Source organism: Hypanus sabinus, chromosome 9 (assembly GCF_030144855.1).
Source record: "Hypanus sabinus isolate sHypSab1 chromosome 9, sHypSab1.hap1, whole genome shotgun sequence".
NCBI classification, from domain to species: Eukaryota; Metazoa; Chordata; class Chondrichthyes; order Myliobatiformes; family Dasyatidae; genus Hypanus; species Hypanus sabinus.
In genome coordinates, this window is record NC_082714.1 from 163,323,656 (window position 1) to 163,343,395 (window position 19,740).

Genomic DNA, 19,740 nt, shown 5'->3' on the forward strand with positions numbered 1-19,740 from the left:
ACAGGCCCTTCAGCCCATCTGACCCATGCCAAACCATTTAAATTGTCTACACCCATGGATCTGTACTGGTGCCATAGCCCTCCGTATCCCTATCTAAAGTTCTCTTAAACATTGAAATCAAGCTTGCATGCATCACATGTTCCACACTGTCACGACTCTGAGTGAAGAAATTTGTCCCCTTAGACTTTTCACCTCTCACCCTTAACCCATGACCTCTAGTTGTAGTCCCACCCAACCTCAGTGGAAAAAGCCTGCTTACCCTATCTATACCCCTCATAATTTTGTGTAACTATCAAATCTCCCCTCAATCTTCACCTAACCTAATCAACCTTACCTTAAAACTCAGGTCCTCCAGACTAGATAACATCCTTTTAAATTTTCTTTGTACTCTTTCAACCTTATTTGCATCTTTCTATAGGTAGGTGACCAAAACTACCCACAATACTCCAAATTAGGCCTCACCAATGTCTCAACATAAAATCCCATTCTCTGTATTCAGTACATTGATTTCTGAGGCCAATGTGCCAAAAGCTTTCTTTATGACCCTATCCCTTTGTGACATCATTTTCATCGAATTATGGACCTTTATTCCCAAATCCCTTTGTTCCATAGCATTCCTCAGTGCCCTACCTACTTACTCTATGTTTTGGTAGACAGCCTCCTTCAGTGTCTTAACAATGCCATGTTGAGGAAAAATTTGAACCCAGAGATACTCCATATTGCTCTTTTCCAAAATAATCCCATGGGAACTTGTATTTCTGAGACATGTGTGTCCTGAGGGTGACATTTTTCCCCATCTGATTTAGCATTTTATTGCTCTCCATCGATGATGCCTGACCTGCTGAGTTCCTCCAGCATTTTATGTGCGTTGCTCTGGATTCCCAGCATCTGCAGAATCTCTTGTGTTTGTATTTTTTTTATTTCCTTATGGGATTTGAACCAAGGACCATGTGTCTTGGGGGCAGGAGTGGTACCTTCAAGGCCATGGGAGATCTGACCATTATGGGATGAGGTCCTACAAGGTGAATTTAGGGAGTTAGGAGATAAACTAAAAAGTAGGACCACAAAGGTAATAATCTCTGGATTACTACCAGTGCCACGTGCTAGTCAGAGTAGAAATAGGAGGATATTTCAGATGTATACGTGGCTTGAAAAATGGTGCAAGGGGAAGGGATTCAAATTTCTGGGCCATTGGAACCAGTTCTGGGGGAGGTGGGACCAGTATAAACAGGACGGTCTGCACTTGGGCTGGACTGGAACCAATGTCCTAGGGGGAGCGTTTGCTACTACTGTTCAGGAGCCTTTAAACTAATGTGGCAGGGGGATGGGAACAAGTGCAGAGAGACAGAGGGGTGTAAAATGAGGGTAGAAGCAAAAAGTAGTAAGGTGAAAAGTAAAAGTGGCAGGCAGGCAAATCCAGGGCAAAAAGCAAAAGGAGCCACTTTTCAACATAATTGTATAAGGGCTAAGGGTGTTGTAAAAACAAGCCTGAAGGCTTTGTGTGTCAATGCAAGGAGCATTCATAACAAGGTGGATGAATTGAATGTGCAGATAGTTATTAATGAATATGATATAGTTGGGATCACAGAGACATGGCTCCAGAGTGACCAAGGATGGGAGCTCAACATCCAGGGATATTCAATATTCAGGAGGGAAAGACAGAAAAGAAAAGGAGGTGGGGTAGCATTGCTGGTTAGAGAGGAGATTAACGCAATAGAAAGGAAGGACATTAGCCTGGAGGATGTGGAATCGATATGGGTAGAGCTGCATAACACTAAGGGGCAGAAAACGCTGGTGTGAGTTGTGTACAAGCCACCTAACAGTAGTAGTGAAGTTGGGGATGGCATTAAACAGGAAATTAGAAATGCATGCAATAAAGGAACAGTAGTTATAATGGGTGACTTCAATCTACATATAGATTGGGTGAACCAAATTGGTAAGGGTGCTGAGGAAGAGGATTTCTTGGAATGTATGCGGGATGGTTTTCTGAACCAACATGTCGAGGAACCAACTAGAGAGCATGGATATTGAGCAATGAGGAAGGGTTAGTTAGCAATCTTGTCACGCGAGGCCCCTTGGGTAAGAGTGACCATAATATGGTGGAATTCTTCATTAAGATGGACAGTGACATAGTTAAATCAGAAACAAAGGTTCTGAACTTAAAGAAGGGTAACTTTGAAGGTATGAGATGTGAATTAGCTAAGACAGACTGGCAAATGATACTTAAAGGGTTGACGGTGGACATGCAATGGCAAGCATTTAAAGATCGCATGGATGAACTACAACAATTGTTCATCCCAGTTTGGCAAAAGAATAAACCAGGGAAGTTAGTGCACCCGTGGCTGACAAGGGAAATTAGGGGTAGTATCAAATCCAAAGAAGAAACATATATATTTGCAAAAAAAAGCGGCACACCTGAGGACTGGGAGAAATTCAGAGACCAGCAGAGGAGGACAAAGGGCTTAATTAGGAAAGGGAAAAAAGATTATGAGTGAAAGCTGGCAGGGAACATAAAAACTGACTGTAAAAGCTTTTATAGATACGTGAAAAGAAAAAGATTGGTCAAGACAAATGTAGGTCCTTTACAGTCAGCAACAGGTGAATTGATCATAGGGAACAAAGACATGGCAGACCAATTGAATAACTACTTTGGTTCTGTCTTCACTAAGGAGGACATAAATAATCTTCTGGAAATAGTAAGGGACCGAGGGTCTAGTAAGATGGAGGAACTGAGGGAAATACATGTTAGTAGGGAAGTGGTGTTAGGTAAATTGAAGGGCTTAAAGGCAGATAAATCCCCAGGGCCAGATGGTCTGCATCCCAGAGTGCTTAATGAAGTAGCCCAAGAAATAGTGGATGCATTAGTGATAATTTTTCAAAACTCTTCAGATTCTGGATTAGTTCCTGAGGATTGGAGGGTGGCAAATGTAACCCCACTTTTTAAAAAAGGAGGGAGAGAGAAACCAGGGAATTATAGACCGGTTAGTCTGACATCGGTGGTGGGGAAAATGCTAGAGTCGGTTATCAAAGATGTGATAACAGCACATTTGAAAAGAGGTGAAATCATCGGACAAAGTCAGCATGGATTTGTGAAAAGAAAATCAGGTCTGACGAATGTTATAGAATTTTTTGAAGATGTAACTAGTAGAGTGGATAGGGGAGAGCCAATGGATGTGGTATATTTAGATTTTCAAAAGGCTTTTGACAAGGTCCCACACAGGAGATTAGTGTGCAAACTTAAAGCACACGGTATTGAGGGTATGGCATTGATGTGGATAGAGAATTGGTTGGCAGACAGGAAGCAAAGAGTGGGAGTAAACGGGACCTTTTCAGAATGGCAGGCAGTGACTAGAGGGGTACCACAAGGCTCAGTGCTGGGACCCCAGTTGTTTACAATATATATTAATGATTTAGACGAAGGAATTAAATGCAGCATCTCCAAGTTTGCGAATGACACGAAGCTGGGCAGCGGTGTTAGCTGTGAGGAGGATGCTAAGAGGATGGGCTAAGTGGGCAAATTCATGGCAGATGCAATTTAATGTGGATGTATGTGAGGTTATCCACTTTGGTTGCAAGAACAGGAAAACAGATTATTATCTTAATGGTGACTGATTAGGAAAAGGGGAGATGCAACGAGACCTGGGTGTCATTGTACACCAGTCATTGAAGGTGGGCATGCAGATACAGCAGGCAGTGAAAAAGGCAAATGGTATGTTGGCATTCATAGCAAAAGGATTTGAGTACAGGAGCAGGGAGGTTCTACTGCAGTTGTATAAGGCTTTGGTGAGACTGCACCTAGTACATTGTGTGCAGTTTTGGTCCCCTAATCTGAGGAAAGACATTCTTGCCATAGAGGGAGTACAGAGAAGGTTCACCAAATTGATTCCTGGGAGTGGCAGGACTTTCATATGAAGAAAGACTGGATCGTCTAGGCTTATACTCACTGGAATTTAGAAGATTGAGGGGGGATCTTATTGAAACGTATAAAATTCTCAAGGGACTGGACAGGCTAGATGCAGGAAGATTGTTTCCGATGTTGGGGAAGTCCAGAACGAGGGGTCACAGTTTAAGGATAAAGAGGAAGCCTTTTAGGACTGAGATGAGGAAAAACTTCTTCACACAGAGAGTGGTGAATCTGTGGAATTCTCTGCCACAGGAAATAGTTGAGGCCGGTTCATTGGCTATATTTAAGAGGAAGTTAGATATGGCCCTTGTGGCTAAAGGGATCAGGGGGTATGGAGAGAAAGCAGGTACAGGGTTCTGATTTGGATGATCAGCCATGATCATACTGAATGGTGGTGCAGGCTCGAAGGGCCGAATGGCCTACTCCTGCACCTATTTTCTATGTTTCTATTATGTTAGTAAAAGTCTCAGATATATAGAACCATAGAACATTACAGCACAGAAACAGGCCTTTTAGCCCTTCTTGGCTGTGCCGAACCATTTTTCTGCCTACCCCCACTGACCTGCACCCTGGCCATATCCCTCCAAACCCCTCTCATCCATATACCTGTCCAAGTTTTTCTTAAATGTCAAAAGTGAGCCCACATTCACCATTTCATCTGGCAGTTCATTCCACACTCCCACCACTCTTTGCGTGAAGAAGCCCCCCCTAATGTTCCCTTTAAACTTTCCCCCCTTCACCCTTAAACTATGTCCTCTGGTTTTTTTCTCCCCTGGCCTCAGTGGAAAAAGCCTGCTTGCATTCACTGTATCTCTCCCCATCATAATTTTATACACCTCTATCAAATCACCGCTCATTCTCCTACGCTCCAGGGAATAAAGTCCTAACCTATTCAACCTTGCTCTGTAACTCAGTTTCTCAAGTCCCAGTAACATCTTTGCAAACCTTCTCTGCACTCTTTCAACCTTATTAATATCCTTCCTATAATTAGGTGACCACAACTGCGCACAATACTCCAAATTCAGTCTCACCAATGTCTTATACAACCTCACCATTACATTCCAACTCTTATACTCAATACTTAGATTTATAAAGGCCAATGTACCAAAAGCTCTCTCTACTACCCTATCTACTTGTGACACCGCTTTTAGGGAATTATGTATCTGTACTCCCAGATCCCTCTGTTCTACTGCACTCCTCAGTGTCCTACCATTTACCTCGTATGTCTTACCTTGGTTTGACCTTCCGAAGTGCAATACATCACACTTGTCCGCATTAAACTCCATCTGCCATTTGTCAGCCCATTTTTCCAGCTGGTCCAAATCCCTTTGCAAGCTTTGAAAACCTTCCTCACTGTCCACTACGCCTCCAATCTTTGTATCATCAGCAAATTTGCTGATCCAATTTGCCACATTATCATCCAGATCATTGATATAGATGACAAATAACAATGGACCCAGCACTGATCCCTGTGGCACACCACTAGTCACAGGCCTCCACTCAGAGTAGCAATCCTCCACTACCACTCTCTGGCTTCTTCCATTGAGCCAATGTCTAATCCAATTTACTACCTCACCATGTATACCTAGCAACTGAATCTTCCTAACTAACCTCCCATGCTGGACCTTGTCAAAGGCCTTACTGAAGACAATGTAGAGACTTTTGCACAGTCCTATATTTGTCAACATGGAGCAGAGAGCAAGTTCATAAACCTGGCGGGATCGAAGGATGGCGAGGGTGGAGCAATGTGGGAGGGGTGCGGGAAGGAGTGCCGGGGTGGGAGGTGCAGCGGCTACAGTCACATCCAGCCCTGAGACACCAGGCAAAGTCATTTGATTCCCAACAACTGGTTTATTGATCATTACAGAATGTCTCTCTGGTGCTTCCCACTCCCTCCCCTTTTTCCCAACCATGATTCCCCTCTTCCCACTCACAGTCCACAACAGAGATCCATGTTAGGGTCAGGTTTATTAGCTCTCACCTATGTCAGGAAATTAGTTTTTTTTAATAGCAACAGTACAGTGAAATATATGAAATTACTACAGTATTGTGGGGAGGTCTTGGGCATCCTGGCTATATATATATATGTGCCTAAGACTTTTGTACAGTACTGAAGTTCATACAGCTTCTGTTCCAGTGCTCCACAGTCTCTTTTCTTATCTCCACTGCCAGTTGGTTATTTTACACATGTCTCATTGACCCACAGGGCAAACTGGCGAGCGAGCAGCGGATTCGGAACCTGTGTCGAGATCTCATCAGTGGTGAGTCCGGCCTCACGTCTCACATAGTGTAGTGGCATAGCAAGATTCCAAACACAGCAGTGTGCTAATGACTATACATCCCGAATAATGATATTGAGTGTGGCATAAACACGGGCTCAGGAGCTTGCAGATGCTGCCCAGCAATCCTTTGCACCCACCTAGGAGAGCGGATAAGCGGATGTGGTGTACATGATGCACAGTGGGGTGGTTTGTATAATGCTGTTACAGTTTCAGTGACCAGGATCGATTCCCACCACTGCCCGTAAGGAGTTTGCATGTTCTCCTCGTGACTGGGTGCTCCGGCTTAGAAACATAGAAAATACAGCACTTTGGCCCACAACGTTGTGACAATTTTTTAACCTACACTAAGATCAATCTAACCCTTCCCTCCCACTCAGCCCTCCATTTTTCTCCCACATTTCAAAGCCATGCAGATCAGCAGGCTGATTGGTCACGTGGATGTAACTGGGCAGTGTGGGCCTGTATCCATGCTGTATCTCGAAATACCCAAATACAAAAAGGTCATTGGCTGCAGACTTACCATCACTGCAGGACTTGTATATGTCCAGGACAAATAAATAGGCAGGAAAGGTCATTGTGGACACTACCCACCCTGAAAATTGTTTTTTTCCAGAAGTTCCCTTCTGGAAAGCGCTATGGGCTATTAAAAGAAAATTTCACACCATAATAGAAGTTTCTTTCCCCAGGCCGTTAATCTGATCAACCACTCGAAATTAGCCTCCCCCCAATCCCCTCTATCTATTATCCCCATCACTGCACTTTTAACACTTAAAACTACTTGTATAAAGCTGTTTACACTGTAAATACATGCTGGTATTTATACTGCCTATAAAAAGTATTCACCCCCCCCCCCCCAAGAAGTTCTCATGTTTTATTGTTTTACAACATTCAGTCAGTGGATTTAATTTGGATTTTTTGACACTGATCAACAGAAAAGACTCTTTAGTGTCAAAATAAAAACATATTTCTACAAATTGATCTAAATTTATTACAATTATTAAACACAAACTTATTGATTACATAATTACTCACCCCCTTCAAGTCAGTAACAAATCTTCCCCACCCTGTCACAGTACTCTTGCAGACTGCGTCAGGTTTTCCTCGAGGATTTCCCTGGATTTTGCTGCATTCCTATTACCCTCTGCTTTTACAAGCCTCCCAGGGCCTGGTGCAGTGAAACATCCCCACAGCATGATGTAGTACAGTAGGGATGGTGTGTTTTTGATGATGCGTGGTATTTAAATTACACCAAACATTGCATTTAGTCTGATGGCGGAAAAGCTCAATTTTGGTTTCATCAGACCATAGAATCTTCTTCCAGCTGACTTCAGAATCTCCAACATGCCTTCTGGCAAACTCCAGCCAAGATTTCATGAGTATTTTTTTAAATCAACAATGGCTTTCTCTTTGCAACTATCCCGTAAAGCTGCGACTGGTGAATCACCCAGGCAACAGCTGTTGTATGCACAGTCTCTCCCATCTCAGCCTCTGAAACTTGTAACTCCTCCAGAGTTGTCATAGGTCCCTTGGTGGCCTCCCTCACTGGTCCCCTTCTCGCATGGTCACTCAGTTTTTGCTCTAGGCAGATTTACAGCTGTACCATGTTCTTTCCATTTCTTGATGATTGACTTCACTGTACTCCAAGGGATATTCAGTGACTTGGAAATTTTCTTGTATCCATCTCCTGACTTGTGCTTTTCAATAACCTTTTCATGGAATTGTTTGGAGTGTTCTTTTGTCTTCATGGTGTAGTTTTTGCCAGGATACTGACTCACCCGCAGGTGGGCCTTCCAGATTCGGGTGTATTTTTACTACAATCAATTGAAACACCTTGACTGCACACAATGATTTCCATTCACTAATTATGTGTCTTCTAAAACCAATTGGCTGCACCAGTGATGATTTAGTGTGTCATATTAAAGGGGCGAATACTTATGCCATCAGTTATTTTGTGTTTTATATTTGTAATTAATTTAGATCACTTTGTAGAGGTCTGTTTTTACTTTGACACGAAAGTGTCTTTTTCTATCGACCTGTGTCAAAAAAACCAAATTAAATCCACTGTGATTCACTGTTGTCAAACAATAAAACATGAAAACTTTCAAGGGGGATGAATACTTTTTATGTATGAATACTGTATGTATTTATGCACGTTTTATTTCATATTTGACCTTTAACCTCTAACTTTATTAGCTCTTTTATTTACTGTATGTATGGGGTGACAGGGTTGAGATGAGTCTCCACCAAAGGAGGTGTAAGGCGCTCCTTCCCTCCTTTAGCCTGCAGGTCACCCTTAGGCAAGGAGTAGCACCTGCTTGGCCCCCCACCTCAGATCAGGGTCACGTGGAGCTATGGGAGTCATGGGGTGAATGGTCATTTTCAGTTCTATAAAAGGTAAAAGGGAGGTGAGAGTAGATACGGACCACTGGAAAATGATGCGGCTGAGGCTGCAATGAGGGATAGAGAAATGGCAGATGAACTGAATGGGTACTTTGCATCAGTCTTCACTGTGGAAGACACTAGCAGTGACAGAGATCCGTGAGTGTCAGGGAGCAGGAGTGAGTGCCATTGTTATTACAAAGGAAAATGTGCTAGGCAAATTCAAAGGTCTTGAGGCAAATAAGTCATCTAGGCCATATAGACTACATCCCAGAGTCCTGAGAGAGGTTGCTGAAGAGAAATCTGTTAGAGTTCTTCAAGGAGGGTGGACAAAGGAGAGGCAGTGGATGTCATTTACTTGGATTTTCAGAAAGCATTTGATAAGGTGCCACACATGAGGCTGCTAACAAGATAAAATCCAATGACGTTACAGGAAAGATACTGGCATGGATAGAGGAATGGCTGACAGGCGGGAGGCAATGAGTGGGAATAAAAGGGGCCTTTTCTGGTATTCTGCCAGAGACTAGTGGTGTTCCTCAGGGGTCAGTATTGGGATCACTACTTTCCACATTGCTTGTCAATGATTTGGATAGTGCAATTGATGGCTTTGTGGTAAAGTTTGCAGATGATACAAAGACTGGTGGAGGGGTAGGTAGTGCTGAGGAAGCAATGCGATTGTAGCAGGACTTTGATACTTGGGAATAATGGGCAAAAAATAGCAGATGGATTACAGTGTTGGGAAATGTATGATAATGCATTTTGGTAAAAGGAACAATACTGCGGACTATTATCTAAATGGGGAGAAGGTTCAAACTTCAGAGGTGCAGGGGGACTTGGGAGTCCTTGTGAAAGACTCCCATAAAGTTAATTTACAGTTTTGGGCCCCTATCTCAGAAAAGGATGTGTTGTCATTAGAAAAAGTCCTGAGGAGATTCACGAGGATGATTCCAGGAATGAAGGGGTTAACATTTGAGGAGCATTTGGCAGCTTTGGGCCTGTGCTCACTGGAATTTAGAAGAGAGGGATCTCATTGAAAGCTGCCAAATGTTGTATAGACGAGATAAGGTGGATGTGAAGAGGATGTTTCCTATGGTGGGTGTATCCAGAACTAGAGGGTACTGCCTCGAAATTGAGGGGCAACCCTTTAGAACAGAGGTAAGAGGGAATTTTTTTAGCCAAAGAGAGGTGAATCTGTGGAATTGTCTGCCACAGACTGCAGTGGAAGCCAAGTCTGTGGGTATATTTAAGGTGGAAGTCGATGGTTTCCTGATTGGTCGAGGCATCAAAGAATATGGCAAGAAGGTAGGTGTATGGGTTGAGTGGGATCCAGGATCAGCCATGATGGAATAGCAGAGCAGAATCGATGGGCTGAATGGCCTATATCTTATGGTCATATGAGCAGATAGTGCATATTACAAGCCCATTGACACCAGGCAGACAATTTCTGATAATAGCTGGCATCACGTGTCTTGTATAGACACTGCCCAGATGAAGGCAATGGCAAACTTATGCTGTAGCAAAATTTGCCAAGAACAATCATGGTCACGGAAAAACCATGATTGCCCACTTCATACAACTCAGTACATAATGATGATAGACGTATAATTCTTTACTTTTTATATGCATTTTTACTCATTATGATTGTTAAGGGTTTTTTGTTACATTTTAGCCCTAACCAACACACCATAGCAAATTGATAATACATGTGAATTTTATTTTACATTTATTTATTTAGAGATACAGTGCGGAACAAGCCTTTTTTGCCCAGCGAGCCACACCACTCGGCAGCCCACCTATTTAACACCAGCCTAATCATAGGACACAATTTACAATGACCAATTAACCAACTAACTGTGGGAGGAAACCCACAAGGTCATGGGGAGAATGTACAAACTCCTTGCAGACGGTGCCAGAATTGAACTCTGGAACACCCAGAGCTGTAGTAGTGTTGCGCTAACCGGTACGCGACCATATCCATAAAATGTGAATAAAGTTGATCCTTAATCCTTGATTGTCAGTGAAAATTATTCACTCAGACTCCTGATGTATGCCAACAACTATCTGAGTTTAGGAACTCTGGTTAAACTCCACCAGCAGTGAGAACAGTGAGAATTGAACTTGTTTTGATTGTTTCCTATTCCAGATCAAATTGCCTTGTTAGCAAACAACCTGCGAAGGCCACTGATGCCTGGGATGATCGGACGACGTGGACCTCCAGGTCCACCTGGAGCATCAGGACAGAAGGGGCAAGTTGGTCACCCGGGCAATCGAGGTCCCTCAGGGCTGAGCGGACCACCAGGAGAGCTTGGGGATACCGGCCCTCGAGGTAAGAGCAAGTTGCGAGGATTTCACTTCATGCAGAGAAAGGTCGGTCAGTCAGTGCCGACTGCTCAGGTCACCAAGTCTTCCTTGTACTGAAACATGTAAAGATGAAATATAGGCGAAACTTGAAGAAACTTGAAGAATGCTGGAGGAACTCGACAGGCATCATCTATGAACAGGAATAAACAGTGGACTTTTCCATCCGAGACTCTTCATCAGGAGTGGAAAGGAAGGGAGCAAAAGCCAAAATAAAAAGGTTGTGGGAGTGTGAGGAGTACAAGCTGGCAGATAATAGGTGAGAGAAGGTGAGGGGATAGATGGGTGGACTGAGGTGGGGGAATGAAGTAAGAAGCTGGAAAGTGACCAGTGGAAGAAGAATGAATCTGATAGGAGAGTAGACCATGGGAAAAAGAGGAGGAGGAAGGGCACCAAGAGAGGGTGATAGGCAGTTGAGGAGAAGAGAAGGGGTAAGAGAGGATCCACTCTCTAACAAGGTCCAGTGGCATGGAGTAGAGAGAACTGGGGACCCTTCACTGCTGCAGCCTTCCTCTATTATCACTGCCATTTTGATGTGTTATGATCATGTGTCAGCTCCACTGTTGAGGTTTTGGTTGGATCACTCTTTGATGGGAACCACCCCTTGACCTTCAGAATGAGAATCAGTTTCATATCACTGGTATACATTGTGAAAGTTGTTTTCTTTCTTTTCAAATCTTTTTATTGCATTATAATCAGTTAAATGAACATATCAATAATAACAATATCAAGAGAACAGGATTACAGTAATATCTATAACACGTACAAACATAAGTTCCAAGTATCATATCCAGACATGTCCACCCGATCTCTTGATAATTGGAACAGGAAAAAGTTCAAAAGGTTTGTTCAGATGAAAAAAAAACAAAAATCCCCTAAACAGAAAACAAAACAAAAAAAAACTGGGCTGCCATAATTTGTTAATTATAATTATTCTGTCCTTGACTCTGTTCCTCCTTCCATAAACGGTTAAGTATTAGGAAAAAGGATTCAAAAAAGAAAAAAAAATCAACTTAAGTCATATGTATGGAAATATTGAATAAAAGACTCCCAAGTTTCTTCGAACTTAATCGAGGAATTAACCGCGCCACTCCTAATTTTTTTCTAGGTGTAGGTATACTACTTTGAAGTGTAGTGGGGGATCAAAATCTTTCCATTTAAATAAAATGGATCTTCTGGCCATCAGCGTAGCAAATGCTATCAAACGGCAGGCTGAAGATGATAAATAACTAGAATCAATCATTGGTAATCCAAAAATTGCAGTAATAGGATGGAGTTATAAATCAATATGTAAAACTGCCGAAGCAATATCAAAGATGTCTTTCCAATATTTTTTTCAAAAGAGGACAGGACCAAAACATATGGGTTAAAGAAGCAACCTCAGAGTTACAGCTGTCACACATAGGATTTATATGGGAATAAAAACAGGCTAGTTTGTCTTTTGACATATATGTTCTATGAACCACTTTTAATTGTGTTCAAGTATGTCCAGCACACATTGAAGAAGTATTAATCTAATTTAAGAATCTTTTCCCATTCTTCTATGGATATACTTACTTTAAGTTCCCACATAGAAGATTGGTGGGTAAAATCAAAGCTCAGGGCATCGGGGGGAAGGTACTGACATGGATAGAAAACTGGTTGGCAGATAGAAAGCAAAGGGTAGCGGTGAATGGGTGTTTCTCGGAATGGCAGGTGGTGTCTAGTGGGGTGCCACAGGGCTCGGTATTGGGACCACAGCTGTTTACCATTTATGTTAACGATTTGGATGAAGGCATTGAAAATAACATCCGCAAATTTGCTGATGATGCTAAGCTGGGTGGCAGTGTGACATGTGATGAGGATGTTAGAATTCAGGGTGACTTGGATAGGCTGGGTGAGTGGGCAGATACTTGGCAGATGACGTTTAATGTGAATAAGTGTGAGGTTATCCACTTTGGGAGTAAGAACAGGAAGGCAGATTATTATCTGAACGGTGTAGAGTTAGGTAAGGGAGAAATACAAAGAGATCTAGGAGTCCTTGTTCATCAGTCACTGAAGGTGAATGAGCAAGTGCAGCAGGCAGTGAAGAAGGCTAATGGAATGTTGGCCTTTATTACAAAGGGAATTGAGTACAAGAGCAAGGAAATCCTCTTGCATTTGTACAGGGCCCTGGTGAGACCACACCTGGAGTATTGTGTACAGTTTTGGTCTCCAGGGTTAAGGAAGGACATCCTGGCTGTAGAGGAAGTGCAGCGTAGATTCACGAGGTTAATTCCTGGGATGTCTGGACTGTCTTACGCAGAGAGGTTAGAGAGACTGGGCTTGTACATGCTGGAATTAAGGAGATTGAGAGGGAATTGAAACATATAAGATTATTAAGGGATTGGACAAGATAAAGGCAGGAAATATGTTCTAGATGCTGGGAGAGTCCAGTACCAGAGGGCATGGTTTGAGAATAAGGGGTAGGTCATTTAGGACAGAGTTAAGGAAAAACTTCTTCTCCCAGAGAGTTGTGGGGGTCTCGAATGCACTGCCTCGGAAGGTAGTGGGGGCCAATTCTCTGGATGCTTTCAAGAAGGAGCTAGATAGGTATCTTATGGATAGGGGAATCAAGGGAAATGGGGTCAAGGCAGGAACCGGGTATTGATAGTAATTGATCAGCCATGATCTCAAAATGGCGGTGCAGGCTCGAAGGGCCGAATGGTCTATTTCTGCACCTATTGTCTATTGTTCCCATTCATTCTTTATTTTATCAGATATATCTGAAGAGATTTTCATGATCAAATTGCTATTACACTCTTTTGTAAGGGATTTAAACTTAAATTTTTTTCCGTAATTTCAGCTTGATATGCCATCAGAAAGGCAGGCAAAATAACATTCAAAAAATTTCTAATCTGTAGATATCTAAAAAAGTGCGATCTAGACAAATTGTATTTATTAGATAACTGTTCAAAAGACATAAAACAGTTAACCGTAAATAAATCATGAAAACAGTTTATTCCTTTCATTTTCCAAAGATGAAAGGCTTGATCAATTCTGAATGGTTGCAAAAAATTAAATAAAACAGGGCTAGAAAGGGTAAATTTATTCAAATCAAAAAATTTACAAAATTGGAACCATATTCATATTGTATATTTAATTATTGGGTTAGTAATTTGTTTGTTCAATTTAGTAAATGCAAAGGGGAGCAAAGCCCCTAAAATAGACGCCAATGAAAATCCTTCCACAGGCTCATGTTCAAGATTCAACCACCTTGGACTTTGGGTTTTATCTAACTCTTGGGTCCAAAAGGTTAAATTTCAGATATTAATTGCCCAATAATAAAATATAAAGTTCGGCATTGCCAAACCACCATCCTTTTTTGATTTCTGTAAATATTTCTTACTCAACCTTGGATTTTTACCCTGCCATATATATGAAGAAAGTTTGGAATCAATAATATCAAAACAAGATTTAGGAATAAAAATTGGTACTACCTGAAATAAATAAAGAAACTTAGGTAAAACTATCATCTTAATAGGGTTGATCTGGCCAACTAATGATAAGGACATTGGAGACCATTTAGTTAATAATTGCTTAATATGGTCAATTAAAGGTAAGAAATTAGCCTTAAATAGGTCCTGATGTTTCTTAGTAATTTTAACCCCTAAATACATAAAGTAATTTGTAGCCAATCTAAATGGAAAACTTCTGTAAATTAATGTTTGTGTATTTAATGGGAATAAATCACCCTTATCAAAATTTAATTTATAACCAGAAAAGCTACTAAATTGAGCAAGTAATTACATTACTGAAGGAAGAGATTTCTCTGGATTAGAAATATATAACAAGTTATCTACATATAATGATACCTTATGTGTTTCATTGCCCCACATAATGCCAAATATATTTGGTGAATCTCGAAAAGCAATTGCCAATGGTTCTAAAGCAATATGAAATAGTAAAGGACTTAAAGGGCAGCCCTGCCTAGTACCACAAAAAAGCCTAAAAAAGAGAGATCTCTGACTGTTTGTAATTACAGAGGCCAAAGGAGTGTGTTATATCAATTTAATCTGAGATATAAACTTTGGACTAAAATTAAATTTCTCAAGTGTATAAAATAAGTATTTCCATTCAATTCAGTCAAATGTCTTCTCAGCATCCAATGAAATAATACATTCTGGAATTTTAAGTGAGGATATATATATATATATAAAATATTAAATAATCTCCTAACATTAAAGTATGAGCAACAATTTTTTTTATAAATCCTGTCTGATCTTTTGAAACGATTTTGGGTGCACTTTTTCATATCTACTTGCCATTATTTTAGAGAGAATTTTAAAATCTACATTCAACAAAAAATATTGGTCTGTATGAAGCACATGCAGTAGGGTCTTTATCTTTTTTAAGAATTAAGGAAATGGATGCTTCATAAAAGGATTGTGGTGGTTTTCCTATCAATAAGGCATCTTTAAAAGTTCTACTTAACCAAGGAAGAGTAAATCGGAAAAACATTTTAAAAATTCTACTGTAAATCCATCCGTACCAGGGGCTTTACCGGAGTTCATTAAAGAAATTGCTTTCTGTATTTCTTCCTCTGTAATTGGTGTATCTAATAGTAAACATTAATCAGATGATAGTTTGGGGATACTCAATTTCCCTAAGAATTCATATATTGTAGTAGTATCGTCAGTGATTGCTATAAAGAGGTATAGAATTCTTGAAAGGATTTATTAATCTCATCATGATTGCCATCTTGTTTACAAACTTTAATAATCTGGCATTTAATCAAAACAGTTTTCAATTGATTGGCCAATAATTTCCCCAATTTATCACCATGTACATAAAATTGAGATTTAGTTTTAAGTAACTGGTCTTCAATGGGAGATGTTAATAACAAACTATGTTGCATCTGAAGTTCAACTCTCTTTTTATAAAGCTCCAAATTGGGAGTAACTGAATATTCTTTATCAATTCCTTTAATCTTATCAACCAGTATATACATTTCAATATTGGTTCACTTTTTTAATCGAGCAGAGTATGAAATAATTTGTCCATGAATATATGCTTTAAAAGTTTCCCATAATATCCCACTGGAAATTCCTTCAGTAGAGTTAGTTGAAAAGAAAAAAAACGATCTGTTCTTTAATAAAACTAACAAACTTTAAGTCTTGAAGTAAGGTCGAGTTGAACCGCCATTGTCTAGTTCTAAAACTTACATCAGTTAATTTAATTGATAATTTCAGAGGTGCATTATCAGAAATAGCAGTTGCATCATAATCACAAGCAATAACAGATGGTACTAATCAGGAGTCAATAAAAAAGTAATTAATTCTAGAATAATTGTGATATACATGAGAGAAAAAAAGAAAACTCTTTATCATGAGGGTGTAGAAGCCGTCAAATGTCTGATATTCCAGAGTCCACTAAAAAAAATTAATAAATGCAGATTTGTTTAACTGAAGATCTAGCCATCAAAGGATTCAAACAGCAATTAAAGTCTCCACCCATTATCAACTTATATTCATTTAAGTTAAGGAATAATAAAAATAATTTCTTAAAAAATTCAGGACATTTGAAATTTGGAGCATAAATATTAACCATAACAACTTTTTGATTATAAAGTAAACCGGTGATCAACAAAAATCTACCAGTTGGGTCTGAAATTGTCTCCCAATGAATGAATGGAATCGAAGAATCAATAAATATAGAAACACCTTTCACCTTAGAATTAGAATGAAACTGCACGCCCCTCCAAAATCTAAAAAAAAACATTGTTTGTCCTCCTTCCCCACATGAGTCTCCTGTGCAAAAGTAATTTGAGCTTTCAGTCTATTAAATATTTTTTTTTAATTTTTCAATTTCATTGGATGGTTCAAACCATTAGTATTCCATGAAACAAAATTAATACTCTTATCCATTTTCAATAAGTAAATCATATAATGTATAAATGGTTGATCCTACTTTAGGGAAGTCATGTTCCCAAAAAAAAGGAAAACAAGTCAAAAGAGGAACCGGAAGTCATGACAGTCAGACATATTTGTAGTTTCAATTCAGCACAACAAAAAACTGAAGGGAAAGAAAACAATCTCCTCCACCCCACAAAACCCAGAAACTAACTAATAGACAGAAAGCAAGCAAACTACCCCTGATTCTACCCCCATCTCTCTAGTGACAAAGTTCCAAAATTTAAAAAAAGGGATTCATACCACTCACATTTTGAGCATCCACCATTTTACTAAGTGTTTTTTTAAATTACGAAAAGCCAGCTTTGAAAAAAAGGAAAAAGTGTTAATAGATTATTTATGTTTCACAAATTCAAAAAAGGACAATCAGTCAATTAGAACTCAAATCAAACACAGATATTTTAAATAGTCGCAAGAGGAAAAAAATCAATAAAAATGGCTTTATCATAAAGATATAACAAATACTCTTAATTCAAAACCGAATATGTCTTTTACTAAAGGTAGGAAAGAAAAACAATTTCAAACGATGAAAGTCCAAATTTATAAATTTTTTTTAAAACTTAAACCGAGTGTATGTTAAAACATAATAATAAACAAAGTTAATCTTTAATCTGTAGGAGACTGCCATGTTTTAAATTTACACCAGTTTCAAATAGACTAAACAAAGTAAAAACAAGTGCACAACAGACGATCGACCGTTTTAAACTTTTTAAAAATATCTCAGAAGGCCATTTTAAAAGACAAGAATTATCTTAAAAATATGGCAAATACTTATAATTTGAAACAGAATACACATTTTACCAGAACATAAGTAAAAAAAAATACCATTTTAGCTTAAACTATCAAAAGCAGTTTTTAATCATCAAAATCATTATTCTGTAACAGATTATCAACTTCATTCACTCGGCAAATAAAATCTATCATTAAACTATGGAAAACTGTCATTTTCTGTTGAAGACAATTTTAAATCCACATAGCCGTTAGACTATATTGAAATTATCGAACTTGCATTTAAATCGTTGAAAAACTTTTGAGCCTTTTCAACTGAAGTGAACTATTTGAGGGATCCATCAGATAGGATTATTCTGAGACGAGCAGGATATAATAACGCAAGTCTGAATTTAGCGTGATACAAATCACTCATCACCGATTTAAACGCTGATCTCTGACACATTTCTTTGGGACTATAATCTTCTACCAATCGAAATTTGTGATTTCCATGTACCATAATTCTTTTCTGATGGGCAAGTAGAATTAACTGTTCCTTAATATGTACATAATGAAATCATAAAATGATATGCCTTGATTTGGAACCCGTTGCCCACCTCATTCTCAGGACCCTATGTGCGTGATCCAGAATCAGTGACTTTGGGAACATTTCCAAGCCAAACACCTTCCTTAAAAATTGACAGAAAAATTCAGTGGGGTCTTCTCCTTTTTCAATATCTTCAGGCAGACCAATTATTCTAATATTTTGTCTGCAACTTCGACCTTCCAGATCAATCATCTTAATTTTCTGTTGCTCCAATGTTTGAATAGCTGAATACAGTTTCCTTTCCAGTGTCTCGACTCTGCCTTCCATCTTCTTGTCGGCTTCCTCAAGTTCAAAAACACATCCCTGTAACTCCTTGGTCTCCCGTTTAAATGTTTCCATTGCATTATTAATCATCCTTAACGTCAAATCCACGGCATCAATTTTCTCTTCCAATATCGAATCTCTCTGCTCGATTTTCTCTTTCAATAATTTTGAAATTTTCGTTTCCAATTTCAAATTTTTTTTGGTCGATTTTTTTTTTATCCAGTAATTTTGATATTGCATCCAGGGTAAGCTCTCCCTCTCCACTGCTTTTCAACTAGTTTCTTTTGTCCTCTGGTACTCATTTTCTCTAAATAAGGATCAGATTTCAAGCATATAAAAACATTGCATGCTTTAGTATAAGTAACTAACAATAGAATGGTAAAAGATTGAAAAGTTTAGGGGCAAGCTTCAAGCCGACTCACTCCATCAGGCACCACCTAGAGACTCTGTGAAAGTTGTTTTGTGGCAGCAGGTCATTGCAATACATAATAATAATTTATAAAAACTATAATTAACAGTAAGAAATATATATAAAAAAATAAATAAGCAGTGCAAAAAGAGAAAAATAGAAATAGTGAGTTTCATGAGTACGTGGGTTTATTATCCACAAGAGGGGAAGCAGTTGTTGCTGAAACATTGAGTGCATGTCTTCAGGGTCCTGAACCTCCTCCTTGATGGTAGCAATGAGAAAAAGGCATGTCATGGGTGATTGGGGCCTTTCCGAGGTATTGCCTTTTGAAAATGTCCTCAGTGCTGGGGAGGCTAGTCCATGATGGAGTGGGTTGAATTTATAACTTTCTGCAGTTTTTTTCTGATCCTGTGCAGAGTCCCCACCATACCAGACAGTGATGCAACCAGTTGGAACGCTGTCCACGGTACAACTGTAGAAATCTGCGAGTGTACTTGCTGGCACACCAAACTCTGAATGAAATATAGCAGCTGTCATGCCTTCTTTGTATTTGCATCAATATTTTGGGCCCAGGTTAGGTCCTCAGAGATGCTGACACCCAGGAACTTGAAAAAGCTCACCCTTTCCACTTCTAATCCCACGATGAGGACTGGTGTATGTTCCCTTGACTTCAGTTTCCTGAAATCCACAATCAATTCCTTGGTCTTACTGACATTGAGTGCAAGGTTGTTGCTGCAACACCAGTCAACCAGCTGATCTACCTCGCTCTTGTACACCTCCTCATCACAATCTGAACTTCTGCCAGTAATAGTTGTGTCATTGACAAACTTACAGATGGTCTTACTGTCATGGGTTGGCCTACCAGGAGCTAAGCTCCAGACATCGTTGCCCTCTCAATC

The 19,740-nt window shown here is 39.7% G+C and overlaps 1 protein-coding gene across 1 annotated transcript in view; it reads left to right on the top strand.

Moving 5' to 3' along the window:
- The window catches only part of col9a3 (collagen, type IX, alpha 3), a 122,108-nt gene that overhangs the window by 96,534 nt on the left and 5,834 nt on the right, over positions 1 to 19,740 (top strand). Inside the window, exons 28-29 of the mRNA XM_059981207.1 lie at positions 6,111 to 6,165; positions 10,709 to 10,891. Coding sequence (XP_059837190.1) covers positions 6,111 to 6,165; positions 10,709 to 10,891 — 238 coding nt within the window. The remainder of the gene's footprint in view (positions 1 to 6,110; positions 6,166 to 10,708; positions 10,892 to 19,740) is intronic.